The 20,762-nt window shown below is 41.7% G+C and overlaps 1 protein-coding gene across 5 annotated transcripts in view; it reads right to left on the bottom strand.

Annotated features, from left to right (window-relative positions):
* ush2a (Usher syndrome 2A (autosomal recessive, mild)) overlaps window positions 1–20,519 on the bottom strand; it is a 239,970-nt gene extending 219,451 nt beyond the window's left edge. For 4 of the 5 annotated variants that reach the window (XM_061667225.1, XM_061667224.1, XM_061667255.1 and 1 more), the window contains exons 1-5: window positions 20,019–20,519; window positions 18,812–19,450; window positions 15,959–16,173; window positions 15,481–15,711; window positions 11,718–11,886 (exon numbers count right to left, since the gene is read on the bottom strand). In XM_061667225.1, coding sequence (XP_061523209.1) covers window positions 11,718–11,886; window positions 15,481–15,711; window positions 15,959–16,173; window positions 18,812–19,303 — 1,107 coding nt within the window. In that variant the 5' untranslated portion in view covers window positions 19,304–19,450; window positions 20,019–20,519. The remainder of the gene's footprint in view (window positions 1–11,717; window positions 11,887–15,480; window positions 15,712–15,958; window positions 16,174–18,811; window positions 19,451–20,018) is intronic. The other variant, XM_061667237.1, reaches the window with a different exon arrangement.
* Window positions 20,520–20,762: the final 243 nt, after the last annotated feature.

The following is a 20,762-nucleotide window of genomic DNA, read 5'->3' as shown; positions in this document are numbered from 1 at the left end:
TCCAAAAAAGCTGGGACAGGGTCATGTTTACCACTGTGTTACATCACCTTTTCTTTTAACAACATTCAATAAACGTTTGGAAACTGAGGACACTAATTGATGAAGCTTTTTACGTGGAATTCTTTCCCATTCTTGCTTGATGTACAGCTTCAGCTGTTCAACTGTCCGGGATCTCCGTTGTCGTATTTTATGCTTCATAATGCACCACACATTTTCAAAGGGAGACAGCTCTGGACTTCAGGCAGGCCAGTCTAGTACCCGCACTCTTTTACTACGAAGCCACGCCGTTGTAACACGTGCAGAATGTGGTTTGGCATTGTCTTGCTGAAATAAGCAGGGGCGTTCATGAAAAAGACGTTGCTTGGATGACAGCATATGTTTCTCCAAAACCTGTATGTACCTTTCAGCATTAATGGTGCCTTCACAGGTGTTTAAGTTACCCATGCCATTGGCACTAACACAGAATCCATACCATTACAGATGCCGGCCTTTGAACTTTGCATCCATAACAGTCCAGATGGCTCTTTTCCTCTTTGGCCCGGAGGACACGATATCCACAATTTCCAAAAACAATTTGAAATGTGGACTCGTCGGACCACAGAACACTTTTCCACTTTGGATCATCTTAGATGAGCTCGGGCCCAGAGAAGTCGGCGGCGTTTCTGGGTGGTGTTGATAAATGGCTTTTGCTTTGCATAGTAGAGTTTTAAATTGGACTTATGGATTTTTGGAACGTGCTGCAGCCATAAAATTATAAGTTAATGATTATTTGCTAAAAATAATAAGTTTATCAATTTGAATATTAAACAGTAGTGCTGTTTAGCTGGATCTCAGGCTTGACTCCCAATAGTTTTTTGTTCCAAGCATTATTGTTGTAAACTCTAGAAATTAGGACATCGACTGTATGTGGGAAAGCATACTTTCCTTTGTATTTTCTGTCAATGTCCATCACATATGGAGATATGTGTTTTTTGTTTGTTTGTTTTCAGAAAAATACTTTTTTTTTTTTTTTTTTATTCGATTGATTATTTCAGATTTGTTCCCGAAGGATGCTTTGCACTAAGGCAGTTTAAAGCATTCTTTCCTTGTGTAAAAAAAAAACATAACCCGTGGCAAGTACCTAAGCCTCTGTAAAAGCCAGGGAAGGCAAACCGTGAGTGGAAGGCTTTTAGTGATCCATAGAGGAGCATTTTGACTCAAGCACTCCTCCATCTTCACACTTCTGCCAAGCTGTAGCTCAGTACACAATGTGGACCACAGTGTTTCCTCTAAGCTCAATTGATAGCGGTGAGCTAGAAAAATAAGAGGCCGAAGAGAATACTCACATACAAAACAGGCCATGTTTTCTGTGCAGACACCACACACAGCATCTGCCCCACTTGCACACTGACTGAGGAGTATCTGCAACATTTGCACAATCAACATTGTCCCAGATTATCGCGCTACTAGTCACTTTAAACAGCATACACTCCTTGAAGTCTTGGCGCCATTTGCACAATGGTCATTGCACCGGACTATTGCTATATTAGTCATTCAAACTGCTTTAAGTGCTCGAGGACTCTGCATCTTTTTGCACAATTGTCTAAAAAAATGAATAAAATAAAACAAAAATTCATTGTACCGGCATTACAAGAAAACTAGCAACCATTTATTGCTCAGTGACAGTTTTTCTCAATGTCTTTATGTCTCAAAAGTGTTCTCTGTCAATTGACTGTCTGTTGTCGTATTGGAGCGGCTCCAACTACCGGAGACAAATTCCTTGTGTTTTTTGGACATACTTGGCAAAGATGATTCTCATTCTGATCACCGATCCGATCACAAGATGGAGCAATGTGCCTATTTAAATGACTTTTTCATTTACTGTATATACTTGTGTACTGTATAATGAGTATCTTCTCTCGTCCAGTGATTCTCAACCAGTATGCCGTGGCACATTAGTCTGCCATGAGCAATCTTCAGGGGTGCTGTGGGAAATTATCCAATTTTACTTAACTGCTGAAAAGAATTCTTCATTTACAAGAAATAATGCATCTTTGTTCCTCTATTTATGCCAGTGAGGCATAGTGACAGACAGAACAAATAAATGTTTTTCTATTAGATAGCAGGAAGTATATACAGTAGTTACTGTGTATCTACTTTTTGGGACATTATTGTTTGTTGGTGATTTTCCAATTGTAAAATATGTGCCTTCGCTCCATAAAGGTTGGAAATCACTGCTCTTGTCAGGTCATGTATTGTAATCAGTCTGGTCAAACCAACATTACAACATGGCAGAAATAATGTACGTGAACATACCTTAAGCAAGCCTTAAATGAACGTAATTTCCCGAGCACCAGTGACTACCAGCACACGTTTTTCCCCATTTTGTTTTTACAATACATGTGTCGCGATTTCGTCACCATGGTAATGAGTGTATCTGGTCGCGTTTGAGTTGACAAGATAAAGCCCCGTGATTGTAAAAGACGGGATGCGGTGGTATCGGAATACAAGATTTTATTACCGTAGTCTGACAATAGTGAAAGACCCAATTTGTCTTGTAGTCTTATCCACACACTACATGTTTGTCTCAGACGTGTTGTCTTTCCCACACTACCGACATGTTTTTTTTAAAAATAACTATAGTGGTTGTCAGATATTTACAGTACAACGTCAAAAGACACGCCAGAAGGCTAAAAATAAACTAGCTTTGGAATTCAAATATACTGTACACAATGTCCACGCGGAGTAAATGTCTTTTGCGGAGTCGATCGGCGAATTATGACATTAAAGCCGATGAGCATAAAATGCTAATTATCTGCCAATACCGATCAGGCCAATCAGATCGGTGTGAAGTCTACAAATCAGATATCTAAAATACACAAGCACACTGATTCATTGTGTCATTTGACATGACACTTTTTTTCTCTCCAGACCCCTGCAAGTTCTTGTGTTCCTCACAAACATTAAATATTCCCTTCCAAACATCCTGCCTCAAACGCTCTTCACTTTGGCTTCAGTGCCCCACCCCCAAGGCTGTACTACCCAGTGACTGAATGAGTGACAAGCCACTCACTGATAAGACAAATACTAACACAACCAGGGAAGCTGTCAATAAGAAGGAGCAAGCGAGTGAGATAAAAGAGGTGGGGGGAGTGAATAAGGGATGTTGGAATGAGGTCTAGCAAAAGAAAGATTTTAGTGTTGACAAAAGCAAAGCTGAACAAGAACTACATACAGAGGCCTTTTTGTCGCGCATTCAAGGAAATATACAGATACCTGTTGATCACTGAGGCTACACTCTTCCTATGAATGACAAAATGGTATGTATGTTTTAGACCATGTTTTTAAAAATTAATACAAATATGCACCCGCGACCCTTGTGAGGATAAAGCGCTACAGAAAATGGATGGATGGAATACAAATATGCATAGTTAAACTTTACAATATTGGATAGTAAATGGATAATCACCGCTGTTCGTATAACTAAAATGCACACCACATATATATTACATTGTAAAGGTGACAGATTCAAGTATGTTTTTTTCAGTAGTCAATATTTTATTACAACTTCAGTGTGCTGCTATCTGGAACTTGGGTTCTTTGCTATAAGAGAGAATGAGACATTGTATGGAAATGACCTTTCATGTCCATACAATGCATCTTGTTACCATGCCCAGATATTATAAAACATCTAAACATTACAAAACCCAACAAACAGTGTTTGTGCTTGTCTTCATTAAACTGTGTGACATTATCAAATATATATATATATATATATATATATTTTTTTTTTTTCACCTGATCTGTGCTACTACAGAACATGCAATGACACCAGCGGTCCATACAGTTAACATGGACAATGTATTATAACAAAATAGTACTCAATATAGTATTCTGGGCTCTATGTATATATGGTCTGATCGCTCAAGATATTGAGGAATGGCGGTGTTCCAAGCATCTGATAGATCTATCAGATATAGATGGCAATTGGCAGCTGACAAATGCATTTACGCATCAACAAAGATTTTAGCACATTGGTGTGTGTGCTGTGCGTGTAGTTATTTGACTGCTGTCCTAGGACATTAAATGTTAAAAATCAGCTACGTGTTGAAACAATATGTTGCTCTTTCATCTATCCTTGTGACCGTCCTCAAAAATGACCAGACAAACAGAGGCACTGAAGGCTACAGTGTAATTTTTAAATAACACGGGATGATCTCACCTAAAGGCCATTATAATGGAACTAATCATAATGAACTTAACATCATTTGGGGAAGCTCGGGGCGCAATTAAAAGCCCAATGTGATTATAAGTATTGCATCGTCTTCACTTTAGAATCTCCAGGCACGTTGTCACCTTTCCTGCTCTTCTTTACTCACCCCCTCTGCCTCTCTCGCTCTCTCTCTCCTGTTATTGCCCTTCCTCTTCTTGTTTTTCACTCTCCCAGCTTCTCTCTTTAGTCCACACTCTCCCCAATATGAGCCGTTAGCAGCTCTGATGTACAGCCAATATTCACTTTATCGTATTAGGTTGTGTGCAGTGTGCAAGGAAAGCGATAGGAAGCAGAGTTGAGAAGCAAAAGGAATAAAAAGAGAAAAGGAAAGCGAGGGGGACACACATTTGTTCTACTCATCTCAGTGCTAAAAGATACAATTACCTCTCACAGCATATTATCCATGTTTTATACCAGCCCAGGGCCCCGTGCCTTTGCCTCGTCGCGCTCGCCCAGTGTAAGGCCCATATTTTAACACTATGACAGTTTATTTAAGAAAAGAAAATTGTCCCCAGGGAGATGGAGAGGGAGAGAGAGAGGAACAGGGTGTGAGTGTAAAGAAAATGAGAGGGATAGGGGGAAGGACGAAGGTGGAGGCGAAGAGACAATGAAGCGGTGGTCGGCGGTGGGGCGGGGGGGGTCTTTGAAGAGATAGATGAGGCTGGGAAAGAGAAAAGGAAAGAAGCAGAGAGAAAAAAAGAAAGTGAGGGCATATATAAGGTGACATGCCAACCTTTTAATAAAGACCATTAGTCTAAAAGACTTTTCTTTCAATGCAGGAGGCAATGAAGGGGCGATCTGAAAATTAATTTTAAAAAGGCAAAAGGAAGGATGGACACATTGAGGGTTCTTTGTGGTTGGCACAGATTACAGTCAAGTCAGCCATCACAAGCCAGTGCTTAACCAAAATAATGGTAAATTAGGAATGCATGGTTGTAGGCAAGACTGTGTATCCCATAGGATATCAAAATCATCATTATTTGAGAAAAACAGTCACTGAGCAATAAAGGGTTGCTAATTATCTGGTAAAGCCAGGACATTTATTTATTTATTTATTTTTGACAATTGTGCAAAAGATGCAGAGTCCTCTAGCACTTAGAGCAGTTTGAATTACTAATATTACAATAGTCCGGTGCAATGACCATTGTGCAAAGGGTGCAGAGACTTCAAGCGAGTAGTACGATAGTCTGGGACAATGTTGATTGTGCAAATGTTGCAGATGCTACTCTGGCATGAGTGGCCAGTATTGGTCAACAACAGCTATGCAAATAGTGCAGCGTGGTGAGACTACTACAGTGAGTGCACGAGCAATATATAATTGGCCCGACAGAAATGTGACAACAAACTCAAGACAAAAAGACAAAAAATTGCCAGCATGTTGCAATGGAATTGTAGGTTAGGTGTTTAAGAAGTTGATTGCAAGAGGGAAGAAGCTGTTGGAATGTCTGCTAGTTCTAGTTTGCATTGATCGGTAGCGCCTACCTGAGGGAAGGAGCCGGAAGAGCTGGTGACCGGGATGTGGAGTATCCGAGAGGATTTTGCACGCTCTTGTCTTAGTTCTGGCAGCGTGCAAGTCCTCAAGGGTGGGTAGGGGGGTACCGACAATCCTTTCAGCAGTTTTGATTATCCATTGCAGTCGGAGTTTGTCCTTTTTTGTAGTAGCACCAAACCAGACTGTGATGGAAGAGCACAGGACTGATTCGATGACCGCTGTGTAGAACTGCCTCAGCAGCTCCTGTGGCAGGCCGTGCTTTCTCAGAAGCCGCAGGATGTACATCCTCTGCTGGGCCTTTTTGAGGACGGAGTTGACGTTGATCGCCCACTTCATGTCCTGAGAGAGTGTAATTCCCAGGAACTTGAAGGTCTCGACAGTTGACACAAGGCACCTGGACAGCGTGAGGGCCAGCTGTGGCAAAGGATGCCTCCTGAAGTCCACAATCATCTCTACAGTCTTGAACGTGTTCAGCTCCAGGTTGTGTCGGTCGCACCACAGGTCCAGCCGCTCCACTTCCTGTCGATATGCAGACTCGTCACAGTCCTTGATGAGGCCGATGACAGTGGTGTCATCTGCAAACTTCAGGAGTTTGACAGCCGGGTGCGTTGAGGTGCAGTCGTTTGTGTAGAGAGAGAGGACACAACCTTGGGGCACCCCAGTGCTGATGCTGCGTGTGGATGAGATGGCTTCCCCCAGCATGACCTGCTGTGTCCTGCCCGTCAGGAATCTGTAAATCCACTGGCAGATGGCAGGTGAGACGCTGAGCTGGAGAAGCTTGGAGGAAAGGAGTTCAGGGATGATGGTGTTGAACGCTGAGCTGAAGTCCACGAACAGGATCCTCGCTTAGGTCACTGCACTGTCGAGGTGTTCTAGGATGAAGTGCAGTCCCATGTTGACTGCATCATCCGCAGACCTTTTTGCTCAGTAGGCAAACTGCAGGGGGTCCAGCAGGGGGCCTGTGACGCTCTTGAGGTGGTCCAGCACGAGACGTTCAAAGGACTTCATGACCACAGATGTCAAGGCGACAGGCCTGTAGTCATTCAGACCCGAGATTGTAGGTTTCTTGGGGACTGGAATGATGGTGGAGCGTGTGAAAAAGGATGGTACTTCACACAGTTCCAGAGATCTATTGAAGATCTGAGTGAAGACTGGAGTGAGCCGGTCTGCGCAGACTCTGAGGCAGGATGGGGACACATGGTCTGGGCCTGCCGCTTTTTTAATCTTTTGTTGTTTGAAGATGCGTCTCACATCCGGTTCGTGGATGGTTAACGCAGAAGTCAGAGGTGTGACTGTGGTCGGTGGTGCGGCTGGGTGGTTTTGGTTTTTGCAACTGTCCTTTTCAAATCTGCAGTAGAAGGTATTCAAGTTGTTGGCTAGTGTGCTATTGTTCTCAGCTTGAGGTGATCGTCGCTTGTAATTGGTCAGCGATTGGAATGCATGCCAGACTGATTTAGGGTCGTTAGCGCTAAACAGTTTTCCAACTTTGCTGCATAGTTTCTCTTTGCAATGTTAATTTCTTTAGTCAGCTGGTTTGTAGCTCGATTATACAGGGCCCTGTCCCCGCTTTGATATGAGTCCTCCTTAGCTTGGCGAAGCTGCTTACGTTTGGCAGTGAACCACGGCTTGTTGTCGAATGTGCGAAATGACTTTGTTGGTACACAAACCTCTTCACAGAAACTGATATAGGATGTGACAGTGTCCGTATATTCATCCAGGCTGCCAGCTGAATTTTCAAAGACACTCCAGTCTGTGCAGTCTAAACAGCTTTGAAGTTCCATCCTTGCTTCATTGGTCCACTTTTTCACTGTTTTCACTGTAGGCTTTGCGCATTTAAGTTCTTGCCTTTATGTTGTTATTAAGTGAATTAAGCAGTGATCAGACGAGCCCAGTGGTGCACGAAGTTTGGCACGGTATGCGTTTTTTAGCGTAGAATAGCAATGCTCCAAAATGTTATTTTCCCTGGTAGGACAGTTGATGTGCTGCTTGTATTTAGGGAGTTTGTGGTTGAGTTTAGCTTTGTTAAAGTCCCCGAGATGAATGAGGGGAGAGTCCGGGTATTTTTTTTTCCAATTTCGTTGACTTGTTCGGTGAGCATTAGCAGTGCGGCGTTCGTGTTAGCTTGAGGCGGAATATAGGCGCCAGCGAGAATGAATGACGCGAACTCACGCGGCGAGCAGAATGGCTTACAGTTCAAAAACAGCAACTCCAAATGTGGGCTACAGTGTGTGCTGAGCTCCGTGACGTCCGTACACCATTTTTTGTTGATATAGAAACATATCCTGCCACCTTTTGTTTCCCCCGATGATTCCATGTCGCTGTCTACTCGGTGAAGATGGAAGCCGGGAAGCAGGACGGCGCCATCGGGTACAGCGTCACAAAGCCAGGTCTCCGAAAAGCACATGGCGGCGGAACGTCCGAAGTCTTTACTGGTCTTTATCAGAAGATGAAGCTTGTCCATTTTGTTGGGTAGGGAGCGTACCTTCGCTAGGTGGATCGACAGGAATGCCAATCTGTATCCTCTCTTGCGGAGTTTCACCTGGATGCCGGTCACTTCCCTCTGTGGCGTCGCCTCCACCTCCATGCGCCGAAGACCGCGGACACCGCCCCGGTGAGTAACTCGGGGAAAAAACTGAGTGGATTTGCGAAAGTTGGTGAAAGAAAGTCTGGAGTAGCCTCCTTGATGGTTAGCAAGTCTCCCCTTGTGTAAGTGAATCGTGTAATGTCTCCAAAGACGAAGAAAAACACAAAAACAAAAACAATCCTGGAGAGCGCGTAACCGAGGCAACCACACTGGTAGGCGCCATCTTGGTTTTTCATCCATTTGTTTATGTGAATGTTGAAGCAATACAGTGGTTAGCACTGGTGCGTGAGTGATCAAAATTGTCTTTATTTCGGCCTATCTGTGTGGACTTTATACATTTCGACTGACTATGTGTGGGTTGTCTTCTGGTCCTCTGGCTTCCACCAGAGTCCAAAATTGTCTTTACTTAGGTTAATTGAGGAGTCATGCGATTTCAAAGACAGCAGTTGAAAAAAAAAAACGGTACACAGTAGCTACTTCATATCATAATTGTGAAAAGAAAGGAAACATTATTGTAAATATTTTGTGCCATGTAAATTTTGTCATTTCCTTGACCGCGGGGGTATTTTTGCACAATTATGAAATCTAACAAATGGGTTGAAAACCATTTGTTAGATTGCATAATTGTGCAAAAATGCATTTCAACTCTACTTATTGGCGCCATTATTCATTTATAAAATTCAGGCTTTGTGAAATATATGTAGCCATTTGTCCACAGATGGCTATTCTTTAGTGGTTGAAATTAGTTTAGCTTTGGTGGAGGGCTTTTCTCTGACTGAGTGCAATTTTAGTCACCCCAGGTGACATCAGCATATTACTCGAGAGCATAACTAATAGAAATCAGAGAGAAAAAAAGAGACCAACCTCAACAAGGGGTGTTAAAAAAAGCAAAATGTGAAAAGATAAGAATATATACCTTTGAGGAAAGAGACTCATTCGCTCTAATTCCATTATTTAAACCAGTATCCTGTCACAGATTGGGGTTCCACCATAGCCTATGTCTCCTAATCTTGGCTCTAGTAACCGAGCACTGTAGAGCACAAAACTACATGGTGTCATCTATGATACTAGGAAGCATTTAATAACTAAAGTACCGGTATGTACACGTACTGCTACCGTTGCTAAATCCTGGTACGATTTTCAAATGAGCCACAGATTAGAGTCTTTGAAGTGAACTATCACTACACAACTCTTCCGACTCTTCGTTCCTCTCTCAGTCCCCTCCCAGCTACCATTTTCTCCGCTACTCTGTACATTGTTATCATAATCAGATGAGACAACTACCTTGGGAACAGCAGCCTCCCTACAGCACCTTGCTCCTGGCCCTGTGTGCGCACACGTGATTTTGTGTGTGTGTGTGTGTGTGTGTGTGTGTGTGTGTGTGTGTGTGTGTGTGCGAATTGCTCTCGGCACTTGGAAACCTGTATTCCTTTACACTCTCTTTTTTGGTGTTTTGATCTTTTCAAACCTGACAGATGACTGGTGTGTGTGTGCGTGCGCGCGCACGCGCGTGTGTGTGTCTGCGTGTGTGTTTGCGAGTGTATGTGGATGTGTATGTGTGTGTGCGCGCACACATATGGAAATTTTTCTAAATTATCCATCTCCTTCATAAGGAAATATCTGTATTGTGGCCGACACATCGTACAAATTATCACTGAACTGCAAGTTGCTGTGCGAGGGGCTATTAGTGGGGATGTGTGCGCAAGTATGAGATGGCAGTATGAGAATGGTGTTTGAATGTCAAGGATGATAATGTTACTCCTCGGAATGGTCAAAGCCGATAACATCACCACACCATAAAACAAAAGGCAGACTGAGTCACAGGAATACACACGCACCATTTTCAAACACCTCTAAGACAAAACACCCTCGCAGCAAATTGGCTACACTATCACAAGCCCAAATATGTGTTCACAACACATGCACAGACACTGTAGATACACAGGAACCTGATGGCTTCCGGGTATGAAAATATACACTCACATGCCATTGAGCACACATTTAGCTGGAAATACGCATATAGAAGGCATCAGTCTAAAAACAGCTTAACCATGATGTCACTTTTTATCTTAGTGTTGAATTGATTGACTTCATGTTCACTGGCACTTATGCAATACGTACAAAACGGGGGGAAAAAAACATATCAAGTCACACTTTAAAGCCAAAAACATGAATACCAACAGTAACAGGTATAAGAACATGTTTCTTCTCACAGCAGTCTTGATCTTATTCAGAGATGTTGAAAGACGGATATTGTCCAGCAGAGCAATCTGTAAAATGATACTCTTCAACCAAGCACGAACACACCGTGAGCGGTCATTCACAGCCTGAAAATGTTCCCCCTCTTCACTGGCTGCCATTTGCAAATGTTTGGAGCTAAAGAAAGACTGTTTTTGCTCTTGGAAAACGATGCCTTTAATATTTCTTGTCATTGCATCCACTAGACCGTATTTGTAGAAATCCTAATGATTATGTTTTATTCCACTACTGCATTATATTGCTTGAATTAATCCATAGCAAAAAACGTTTGGCAAGATTGATTGACTAATGTAATTCTAAGAATGTCACAGTAACTTCTTGTTAGCCTAATGTGCTTGATACAGTATTTCCCACTGAAGTTTTCAGGTTCAAACGTAGCTTAATGGTTCATCCTATGACCTTTCAGGAGATTTAATTTTAACCTTAATAGTGTTATCATGTGGATAGAGTGATGGCTGGCAAGCACTGGGTCAAATCTCGGGCACCAAACTCAACTCAATGCAACATATTCATAAAGCTCGCGACTTGGCAAATGTTATCTGGCCTGTTAAGCGGTTCCTATTCTCTAACATGAACTAAAAATAGTGTTAAAGTTAAATTTGCAGCGTATCGAAACAATACTGCAATTCATTGACGAATAAAAAAAAATGCCAGTAGTTCATCAAAAAACAGAACAACTAGTATAAGAAATCTGCCCCGAACCCCCCAAAATAGGAAATGTTTGGTGCGCAAAAGCACACTGATACAATAAAATTTTGTGCACATGCACACATGTGCACCACTTATGTGCACCCATGCTTATTCTGTTGTGTGAATGGCAACAAAGGCTGATTATACTTTTTGCCATCCAATGGAAGATAATTTAATTGTTCTGCCTGTCACTCAACGCCACTGACATGGATAGAGGAACAAAGACATATTTCTGATTAATAATAATAATTTAAATAATAATACAAAATATACAGCACATATTTGAGTTTCTTAAGGAGTCAATGTATACCGATCTAAGCACCGTCACCACATAACCGAGATACAAACCAAACCATGGAGTTTGTGAACTGTTCCACCACTAGTGTGTGTGTGTGTGTGTGTGTGTGTGTGTGTGTGTGCGCGCATGCGTATTTTGTTACCTGTAAAACAATGTGGGTCCACCTGTCCGTCACAAGTCGTCCCTCTGTTCTGAAGCTGATGGTCAGCGGAGTTGAACTTCTGGACTGAGTGTACTGCATACTCACAACCTGTTCCGACACTGTCACTGAAAAGACTAACTGGTCCCCCGAGTTTTTCTCCAGCAGTATCCTGATAAAGAAAAACAAAAATCAGTAAGAAATGACATGCGGTGAACATTTGAGCAGCAAAAGAAATAGTGATCTGTAAGGTTTCCCAGCATTAAGAGTGTAATCTAAAAACACGTCGAGTCCAGCACCAATATGTGCAGTCTCTCATTTTGATATTTACACATGTAATATTAAAGGGGCTCTAAGCAGATATCCGTGTTTTGTTTCTAAATAGATTAAATATGTTTGAAGATTAGTTCTGAAAACATATGCAAATACTTATAACAATATACTGCTCCATTGTTGAGATATAGCTTAAGCATCTTTTTCAACGTTTGAATTTTCCTGCGGGGCTCAAACACAGTCCCGTGACATCACAGGGCTGGGGCGTATACCTTCTAGTGCAAGTTCCCTAAACCACTATATACTGCAAGTACAAAGTGGCGCCATTTCGTTCGGTTGCTCAGTTGTGAGTTAGCTGTGCTTAGCGTCCATTACAACGGCCATTTACCACTCCCGCTTGCAGGAGAGTACTAACGATGGCTACAACCCAAAAATGTGTCTTTGCTGGATGCCTCAATTTACAGAACAACTTGGAGACATTTTTCTAAACTACCCAAAAATTTGGAAATTAAACAAACAAACAAAAAAAGCGATGGATTGACTTTTTGAAGATGGCAAGCTGAACATCAACACTACCACCCGACTCTGCAGTCCATAGTTTACGAAGGATAGTTTTGTAAACTTTCACCAGAGACAACATGGCTTCGTGGGTAACTCGATACTAGTGAACGAGGCAGTACCGACTGTCTAACTTCCTGCGCTTCCTCATACCGTCCCACTGTCGTCAGGCGCTGTGTTCGACTGTGACATTATGTCATCAACAACGAGGGTAAGTTAACTCGTATGCTTATTTTTATCATTATAGTCCAATAACAATTCAATTTTGAAGTTGAGCCTCCTAACGTGATTTTACATTGTATAAGCAATCACCCCTCGCAGTATGTTTGATTCCGTTTGGCGCATCCAATCGACAAGCCCACAGCGTCTGAGAGCTGAGAGGTGGCCCTTATTATTTAAGTTTTGAAACCTGATTTTATATACACTTAGCCATTTTTTTTTAAATACAAATGTTAACAAGCCTGACAAATTTGTAATTGTCAGGCTTGTTAACATTACTCTTTTCTGTGGTGTGTCGAATTTACATGCCATTTTTTGGGCCTGCTTAGTGCCACTTTATTTTACATGACTGCTAGGTTTCTGAGCTACACGGGTTGCAGACCCTACACGTGTCATATTAACCACCATCAGTGACATTTTATGGGAAATCATGGCTTTTATGAACCCAGAGACACCCTTCATATAAATCACTGATGGATTAATGAGACAACAGTATCTGTGTGAAACGTCTGCACATGTATGTCTGCATAAGAAGCATAGGAAAAAGAGTAGAGCAAAAAAATACTGAAAGAGTCTTGTGCTGCTTTTGCTAATTTATCAGAAAGTGTTCTAGTTTCCCAAATCTGGCACTGCTAAAAGACAGAAATAGTTGAGGAGTAAGATCACTGATATTTGACAACTAGGAGCATTGTACAGTTTTTTATGCCGGAAGAAATTGTGTTTTTGGGTATATTAGTCATTCGAACTGCTCTAAGTGCTAGAGGACTCTGCATTTTTTTTTGCACCATTGTCAAAAAAAATAAAATAATAATTATACCGGCATTACCAGATAACTAGCAACCCTTTATTGCTCAGTGACTGTTTTTCCCAATGTCTTTATGTCTCAAAAGCGTTCTCTGTCAATTGATTGTCTGTTGTCGTACTAGAGCGGCTCCAACTACCGGAGACAAATTCCTTGTGTGTTTTTTGGACATACTTGGCAAAATTCTGATTCTGATATTTCCTATCAAATATTTAGTCAAAAACGCCTTCAAATTAGAGTAAGACATTATAACTTTATTATTTTTAACATAACTCCTGGACCGTTTGGTTTTGTCTGTTACTCAGGGAACCCCTTGTCCGATTGGCTAACAAGTTTCAGTTAAAAATATCCACCAATAAGCCGTAAGGGCCAGAATTCCGAGGGCTTCTCCAAGACAACCTGTCAAAATTACGGTGATGTTTAAACAGCGTCACTTGCCTTAAAACCTCCACTTAAATAGCGCAAATGGAACATTATTGGTGAGAAGAGCAGTAGGTCATATACTTTAGGAATTAATTGTTTTATTACTGAATTTATTTGTTATTAAGGATTTTAGAGGTGTTTCAAGTGCTTATTCCATCTTTTTAGAAAATTCCACAAAGATCATGGCTACTTTGCTATTATTAGCTCCTATGACTCATTGTAAAAACTCTGATTAGTAAGAACAGGTGGCTGGTTCTGTCCATTGTTCAGATAAGTGGAAGGATGTGGAATCACAGTGAACGAGAGACAAAAAGGAGATGGACAGAGGTGAGGAGAGAGAGCTCTTTTTATCTGGATTCTTTGATGGCGACCATGGTTGCGTCAACTACAAAAGACTGACAACATCAGAAAGAGAGTGAGAGAGAAAGCCAGGTACAGGTGTCATGTTCCGTAGACCAAGACAACAAGACTTGTCTGTCATCTGAAAGTCCAGGGAGACAAGTTCACAAAGTCCCACCACGAAATATGAATGAGATATCGTAATTTCATTGACAGTTAAACTGAAAAGACAATTGCCATTAAAGAGAATATAAAGTATTGTGTTCATTTTCAAAGAACACATGCAACATATGCTCTCTGCCAATGCCAAAGTGTCTTGTCAATGTTGATATGCTTTGTCTCTCAGAGTCTCAAAAGCATGTTTTACAAAGTGTGCATGCTCGTTCAGTCACCTTTGATTAGTTCCATGACAAAGGACCAAGAGCTAAAACAGTCAGCTTCAAGTGTCACTATATGAAAAGGGGGCCAAGTCAGGTTGCCAAACCTTTTGAGCATACGTGTGACTTGTGTGTACATCTGTGTCCTTGATAACGGAGCTCAACTTTGTACCAACATGTAGCAACAAGTAGGACATGACCGTGAGGTGGGCTACAATTTCTGCATGGTGACCGCAACAAACACAGCTATTACATTATATTAACTATGACTTTAAAAAAAAAATCATGTAATCATATATCTTCATGATCCCCAACTAATATAATTTATTATATATTCAAAATTCAATCTATTTGAATAGATACAGTGGACCACTACAAACTAAAGGTTCGGAACCCGTTGATTCACCTATCCGCAGATTATTTTTTTTTATTCTGTTTTTTTCCCCACTTTCTTTCCAATTTCTCATTATTATTATTATTGGTATTATTTTCAAAACAATTATAATGGGTGTCAAGTATACACAGATTTTTGCAGTCCGGCCCAGTCCCAATCCCCTGTGAATAGTAGGTGTCCGCTACATTTCTTTTTTACAGCAAAAAAGGGTCCAATCTGTAAAATATGATCTATAATCATTCATTCATGAAAAGTAATGTCATACGGGCAATAATACCCTCCCCGTTGCCTCCTTGTCTCAATTTTGATGATGATCTGGCTGACTCAGACTTGGATGGATATAGCATCAAATCATACAAACACAAGAACCACCAGACTCACATCTCTCCTGGAGAGCTTGGTTTAATCCATAATGCTAGGGTGAGGGATCCCAAAGCTCCCAGTTTCTGAGAGGGGGGAGACAGCAGACATTCCTGCTGGACTTGAGGAAACATAACACTACCGGATACAGCTGAAACCCCACTTGACATAGAGGTGGTCAAACTGTCCAACTCTGATGTCTGATGGAGTGTAGGACGTGTGTCTGTAGAGTCTTCTGTGATGCATGCACCCCTGATGAGAGGGGAACAGGGTAATTTGGTTAATATTGTGGTCATGAACAGAGTTCCTATACAGTACACACACAGGCCACAAGGCCTCTCAGGGCATTATTTTCTTTGTAACGGCAGAATGGTTATAGAGTTTGCATTGGATCTCATAGATTGCGTGGGCATGCATAATCATTGGGCGAATATCCACAATATTGCATATCCCAGTCTTAGTCATAAATACTCACTTATAGTCTAAAACATCTGATTACCTGTAGGCAAGCAGTAGTAGTGGGGCATAAGGTGGGATAGTGGATCTATAGGGACACTCCTGGTCACAGGAGGCCTGATGGCAAATCAGAAGCTCAGCCTGTGAGGAATCTGTCTGGCAATAGACACTCCGATCCGGAACCCCACAGGTAGAACGAGCTGGGGAGGTGGACACGGGTTTGAAGGCAGCAATGTTCTCCATTGGTGGGAAATGTCCCTGTAATAACGACAAAGAGATTGAACAAGTGTGACCATTCCCATTTAATCTGGACCCATGTACTTATTCTTATCAGCAGTAACCCGACACTCTCGGATATATAATAATGACAATCTCGTTGAGCGCCACGCAATTTAACGGCTTGTGCGTTAACTAATGCATGTGGAACTCATCTGGCGGATGGCCTGTTTTAAAATTACAGCAAGTGATTGCTCACATACAGAGAAAATGTGTTGAAGAGAAATATGAAAACTAGAAATGATACAGCAGTTGTACCAAATACTGAACTGATACGGTTTAAACACAAATTGCCATGAAGGAAAAACAATGCAGATCTATTTGCTTGAACATCAATGACATCAGGTGATATAACCTTTAATATGGAAAATATAATCAAATTCTCCTAACATAGAACCCTCAAAGTTTTAAAATTGCAGCTGGTAGAGGAAACAAAACAAGAGATATACTTTGAGCTAAGCTTTGAGCTTCCCTGAATTGCTCAGTCATTCACAAGCAAAGATGGGGCGAGTTTCACCTCTTTGTGAACAAATGCGTGAGATAATAGTCAAACAATTTAAGGACAATTGTTCCTCAATGTACAATTGCAAGGAATTTCGGGATTTCATCATCTACGGTCCATAATATCATCAAAAGGTTCAGAGAATCTGGAGAAATCACTGCATGTAAGCGGCAAGGCCGAAAACCAACATTGAATGCCCGTGACCTTCGATCCCTCAGGCGGCACTGCATCAAAACAGACATCAATGTGTAAAGGATATCACCACATGGGCTCCAGAACACTTCAGAAAACCAATGTCAGTATATACAGTTCGGCGCTACATCCGTAAGTGGAACTTGAAACGCTACTATGAAAAGCAAAAGCCATTTATCAACAACGCCTAGAAACGCTGCCGACTTCTCTGGGCCCAAGCTCATCTAAAATGGACTGATGCAAAGCGGAAAAGTGTTCTGTGGTGCGACGAGTCCACATTTCAAATTGTTTTGGGAAATTGTGGACGGCGTGTCCTCTGGGCCAAAGAGGAAAAGAACCATCCATACTGTTAAGGACGTAAAGTTCAAAAGCCAGCATCTGTGATGGTATGGGGCTGTGATAGTGCCAATGGCATGGGTAACTTACACATCTGTGACGGCAACATTAATGCTGAAAGGTACATACAGGTTTTGGAGAAACATATGCTGCCATCCAAGCAACGTCTTTTTCATGGACACCCCTGCTTATTTCAGCAAGACAATGCCAAACCACATTCTGCACGTGTTACAACATCATGGCTTCGTAGTAAAAGAGTGCGGGTACTAGAATGGCCTGCCTGCAGTCCAGACCTGTCTCCCATTGAAAATGTGTGGCGCATTATGAAGTGTAAAATACGACAGCGGAGACCCTGGACTGTTGAACAGCTGAAGCTGTACATCAAGCAAGAATGGGACAGAATTCCACCTACAAAGCTTAAAAAATTTGTGTCCTCAGTTCCCAAATGTTTATTGAATGTTGTTAAAAGAAAAGGTGATGTAACACAGTGGTAAACATGACCCTGTCCCAGCTTTTTGGGAACATCTTGCAGCCATACAATTCTAAGTTAATGATTATTTGCTAAAAACAATAAATTTTATCAGTTTGAACATTAAATACCTTCTTTGTAGTGTATTCAATTAAATATAGGTTGAACATGATTTGCAAATCATTGTATTCTGTTTTTATTTGTTTAACACAACGTCCCAACTTCAGTGGAATTGGGGTTGTAGTTACTTTTTCCTCATCCTTCCAAATGTTTCCAAAAATACAGAACAAATTTACCAGGCCCAGACATACAAAAGAAGGCATGCTTAATAATAATTCCAGATTCATTGTGGTTCCACACAGCAGTCACTTGCTGCTGCTCTAGTCTCATGAAACAGTTTTCCACAAACTAAAACGTCATAAGATTATAGCTATCCATAAGTCAGGAATAGAAAAAGGAAAATGCATTATATAACATAACATATACAAACTCTTTACACATTAAAAGTTACCCCAAAAAAATTTTTACAAATTTTTGAGTTTTTGCTTTTTAGGGAGAACACTGCACTGAGGACATTTTATCAAATGAAAAATACTGCAATAATTAATAAATAATATAATAATTCCTGTAAATGTCCTGCTTCAGTCTGCGAAATGTGTCAATGAAATGTCTCAAGTCAACTATCATTTAACAGGGCCACATGTATGTATGTTAAAGTTAATTAACTTTGTCGTTCAACTGTACACAGATTGACTTTTGTTACAGTCAATTTAAGATCAAATAGAGTTTGTGTATATTTATTTTGTATTATACCTGGATATGATTTAAGAAAAACAAAAGAAAGAACAAAAAATGTATGTACAGTAAATCCTTCACATAAAGTGTTTGCTTGAGCCAGTGTGGGAGGTAGCATAGGCACACATACAAATGATACTGGCTCTGTCTCAATTTGAGCCTGGAAAAACCCTGAACAAGTTGGGTTGAAAATAGTGACTAGCAAAGTCAAACATTTTTGTGCATGCTAGCCCGCTGTCACAACTGGGCTACTCCTACTAAAGTTTGCTCTCACTGGCTTATGAACCAACGAGGGCATAATAACAAGGCTTGAAGGTTGTTCTTACCTGTGATAAAGCAGGTTTTGGACAGAGACCGATGAAGAGGAAACATATGCAGAGGAAGATGGGTTGCCACCTCATCACCAACATTATATCGTCGCTCTTTACATGTTCTGTACAGTTTTTCACAGGACATCCATAGCTCCTGCTCTTGTTTTTGTCCCGCCGGAGTTGATCATCTCTTGCCACTCCCATTAATGGAAACCCAGCAGCATCTTCATCAACTTCCCAGTTACAGTCAATCCATAATTCGTGTCGTCTTCCAATCATTTGACTAGTTCTTGTGCTCCATGTTCCCCTCTTCATTTGTAACTTTCCTATTCTGTCATTTTTGTGTACTCCCGTGACCCTAAAAGATGACAGAACCTGAGGTTCTACATTGTGAGACAACACAAATTTTAGGAACATTCCTGAGGCCAGTGGGATGTTCCAGAAGTTGGAGATGCCTTGGAAGCCTCCCAACAGCGCTTGAATAAGTGATGACTGGCATGGTGTCATGGTTGCAGGGTTACAGAGACATTTTTTCTACAGGCCAGTGCCCTCAAGGGTGAAGGTGCAAAGCTTAGGTCTCGGTTGCACTGGCTGTGTCCACCGCACACACCAGCCACAACCAAAGCCTTCGCATGATAGCTAGGATTTCACAACCTGTGGAGGAAGAGAGAGCAGCAGAGAGATGTGGTCAGACCAAAATCCAAAATGAGACAAATCTGAGGCAAGTGAAATGCCATGCAGGCTATTCCCTGCCCAAAGCCGACACTATCATGTACAGCTTGATGGAGGCACAGCTCAACTGATACTGCTACATCACTTTCCCCCCTTTTCTTCATTCCCCATTGAATTAAACATGTCCTGTTTCCTCTTGCCATCTGGCCTCCAGGTTCTCATACAACTCAACGGCTTTTTTTCGCATTGGTTTGCTGGAAATTGAGGCTTAGGCCAAAATCTCTCTTCATTGCAATGCTTATCAGCTTCAATTTCACATTTTGACACACACACACACACACACACACACACGCACACACAAAGGGAGGCCAGCGGAGCAGTCAGACTCAAGTGTTGAATTACTTGGACCCGCTGACAATAACGTGCCTTGGAGAGGATGGACACAGTGTATCTAATAACGGTTGCTATCTGTTGCTGTATGCTGTCACGAATTTGTTACAAATAAGCAGATACGGTAAGAAATAGCAGGAGACAGTTGCTGGTGCCTCACCTTCCGTGACAAAAGGCTCCGTCCGCATTTACATGTTGTGTTGATCCATAAAAAGTCCAACTTGTTGATTCAACGTACTTCGGGGTAATTAGCTACCTGGATTTGTAGCCAAACACCTACCCAAAAAATTGCCCTTATCGACTTGGAATAGTTTCCTCTGTTCAATTTCTGGTTTTAAGACAAACAAATGGCAAGAAAACAAAACAGAAGTTTGAGGGCTCGTTTCCTCCTCGTCTCGTCTCGTCTCTGCCGGTGCAAACAAGCCGCACACACACACACGCACGCTCCTAAGTAGATTAGCAGCAGCCAGCCGCCATCTGGTCGTGTCAAAGTAACCAAGACGTCACATATTACACTACTCCGAGACCGCGAATGGCAGCGGTAGTACGAATACAACGCTAAACTCGTGACAGCCGGGCGTTTAATGTATTCAGTCGTGTTCTGACTACACCCCCATCTGTGGGGGACGAGACTGTCACTTAAGTGGCTCTCACCAGCGAGGGGAACGCTACCGCCGTCACTATAGGCAACGGTGATTATGACCAGCCACTCCAATCATGGCCGAGCACTAAGTGACATACAATTATTATTATGTATGACATCACCATGGCGTCACACGTACTTCCAGGTGGCAAAAAGTCCAAAAACTCCGATTGCGCCATTAGGAAGCAAACCCTTCTGTCATTTGACCATGACATAGCGATAGACAAAACAGGGCAGCAACGGTAAATGGCTAAAATGATG

The sequence above is a fragment of the Phycodurus eques genome, chromosome 2 (assembly GCF_024500275.1).
Source record: "Phycodurus eques isolate BA_2022a chromosome 2, UOR_Pequ_1.1, whole genome shotgun sequence".
Taxonomy (NCBI): domain Eukaryota; kingdom Metazoa; phylum Chordata; class Actinopteri; order Syngnathiformes; family Syngnathidae; genus Phycodurus; species Phycodurus eques.
Note: the sequence above shows the minus strand (reverse complement) of the source record. Positions and strands in the feature narration are given on the sequence as shown.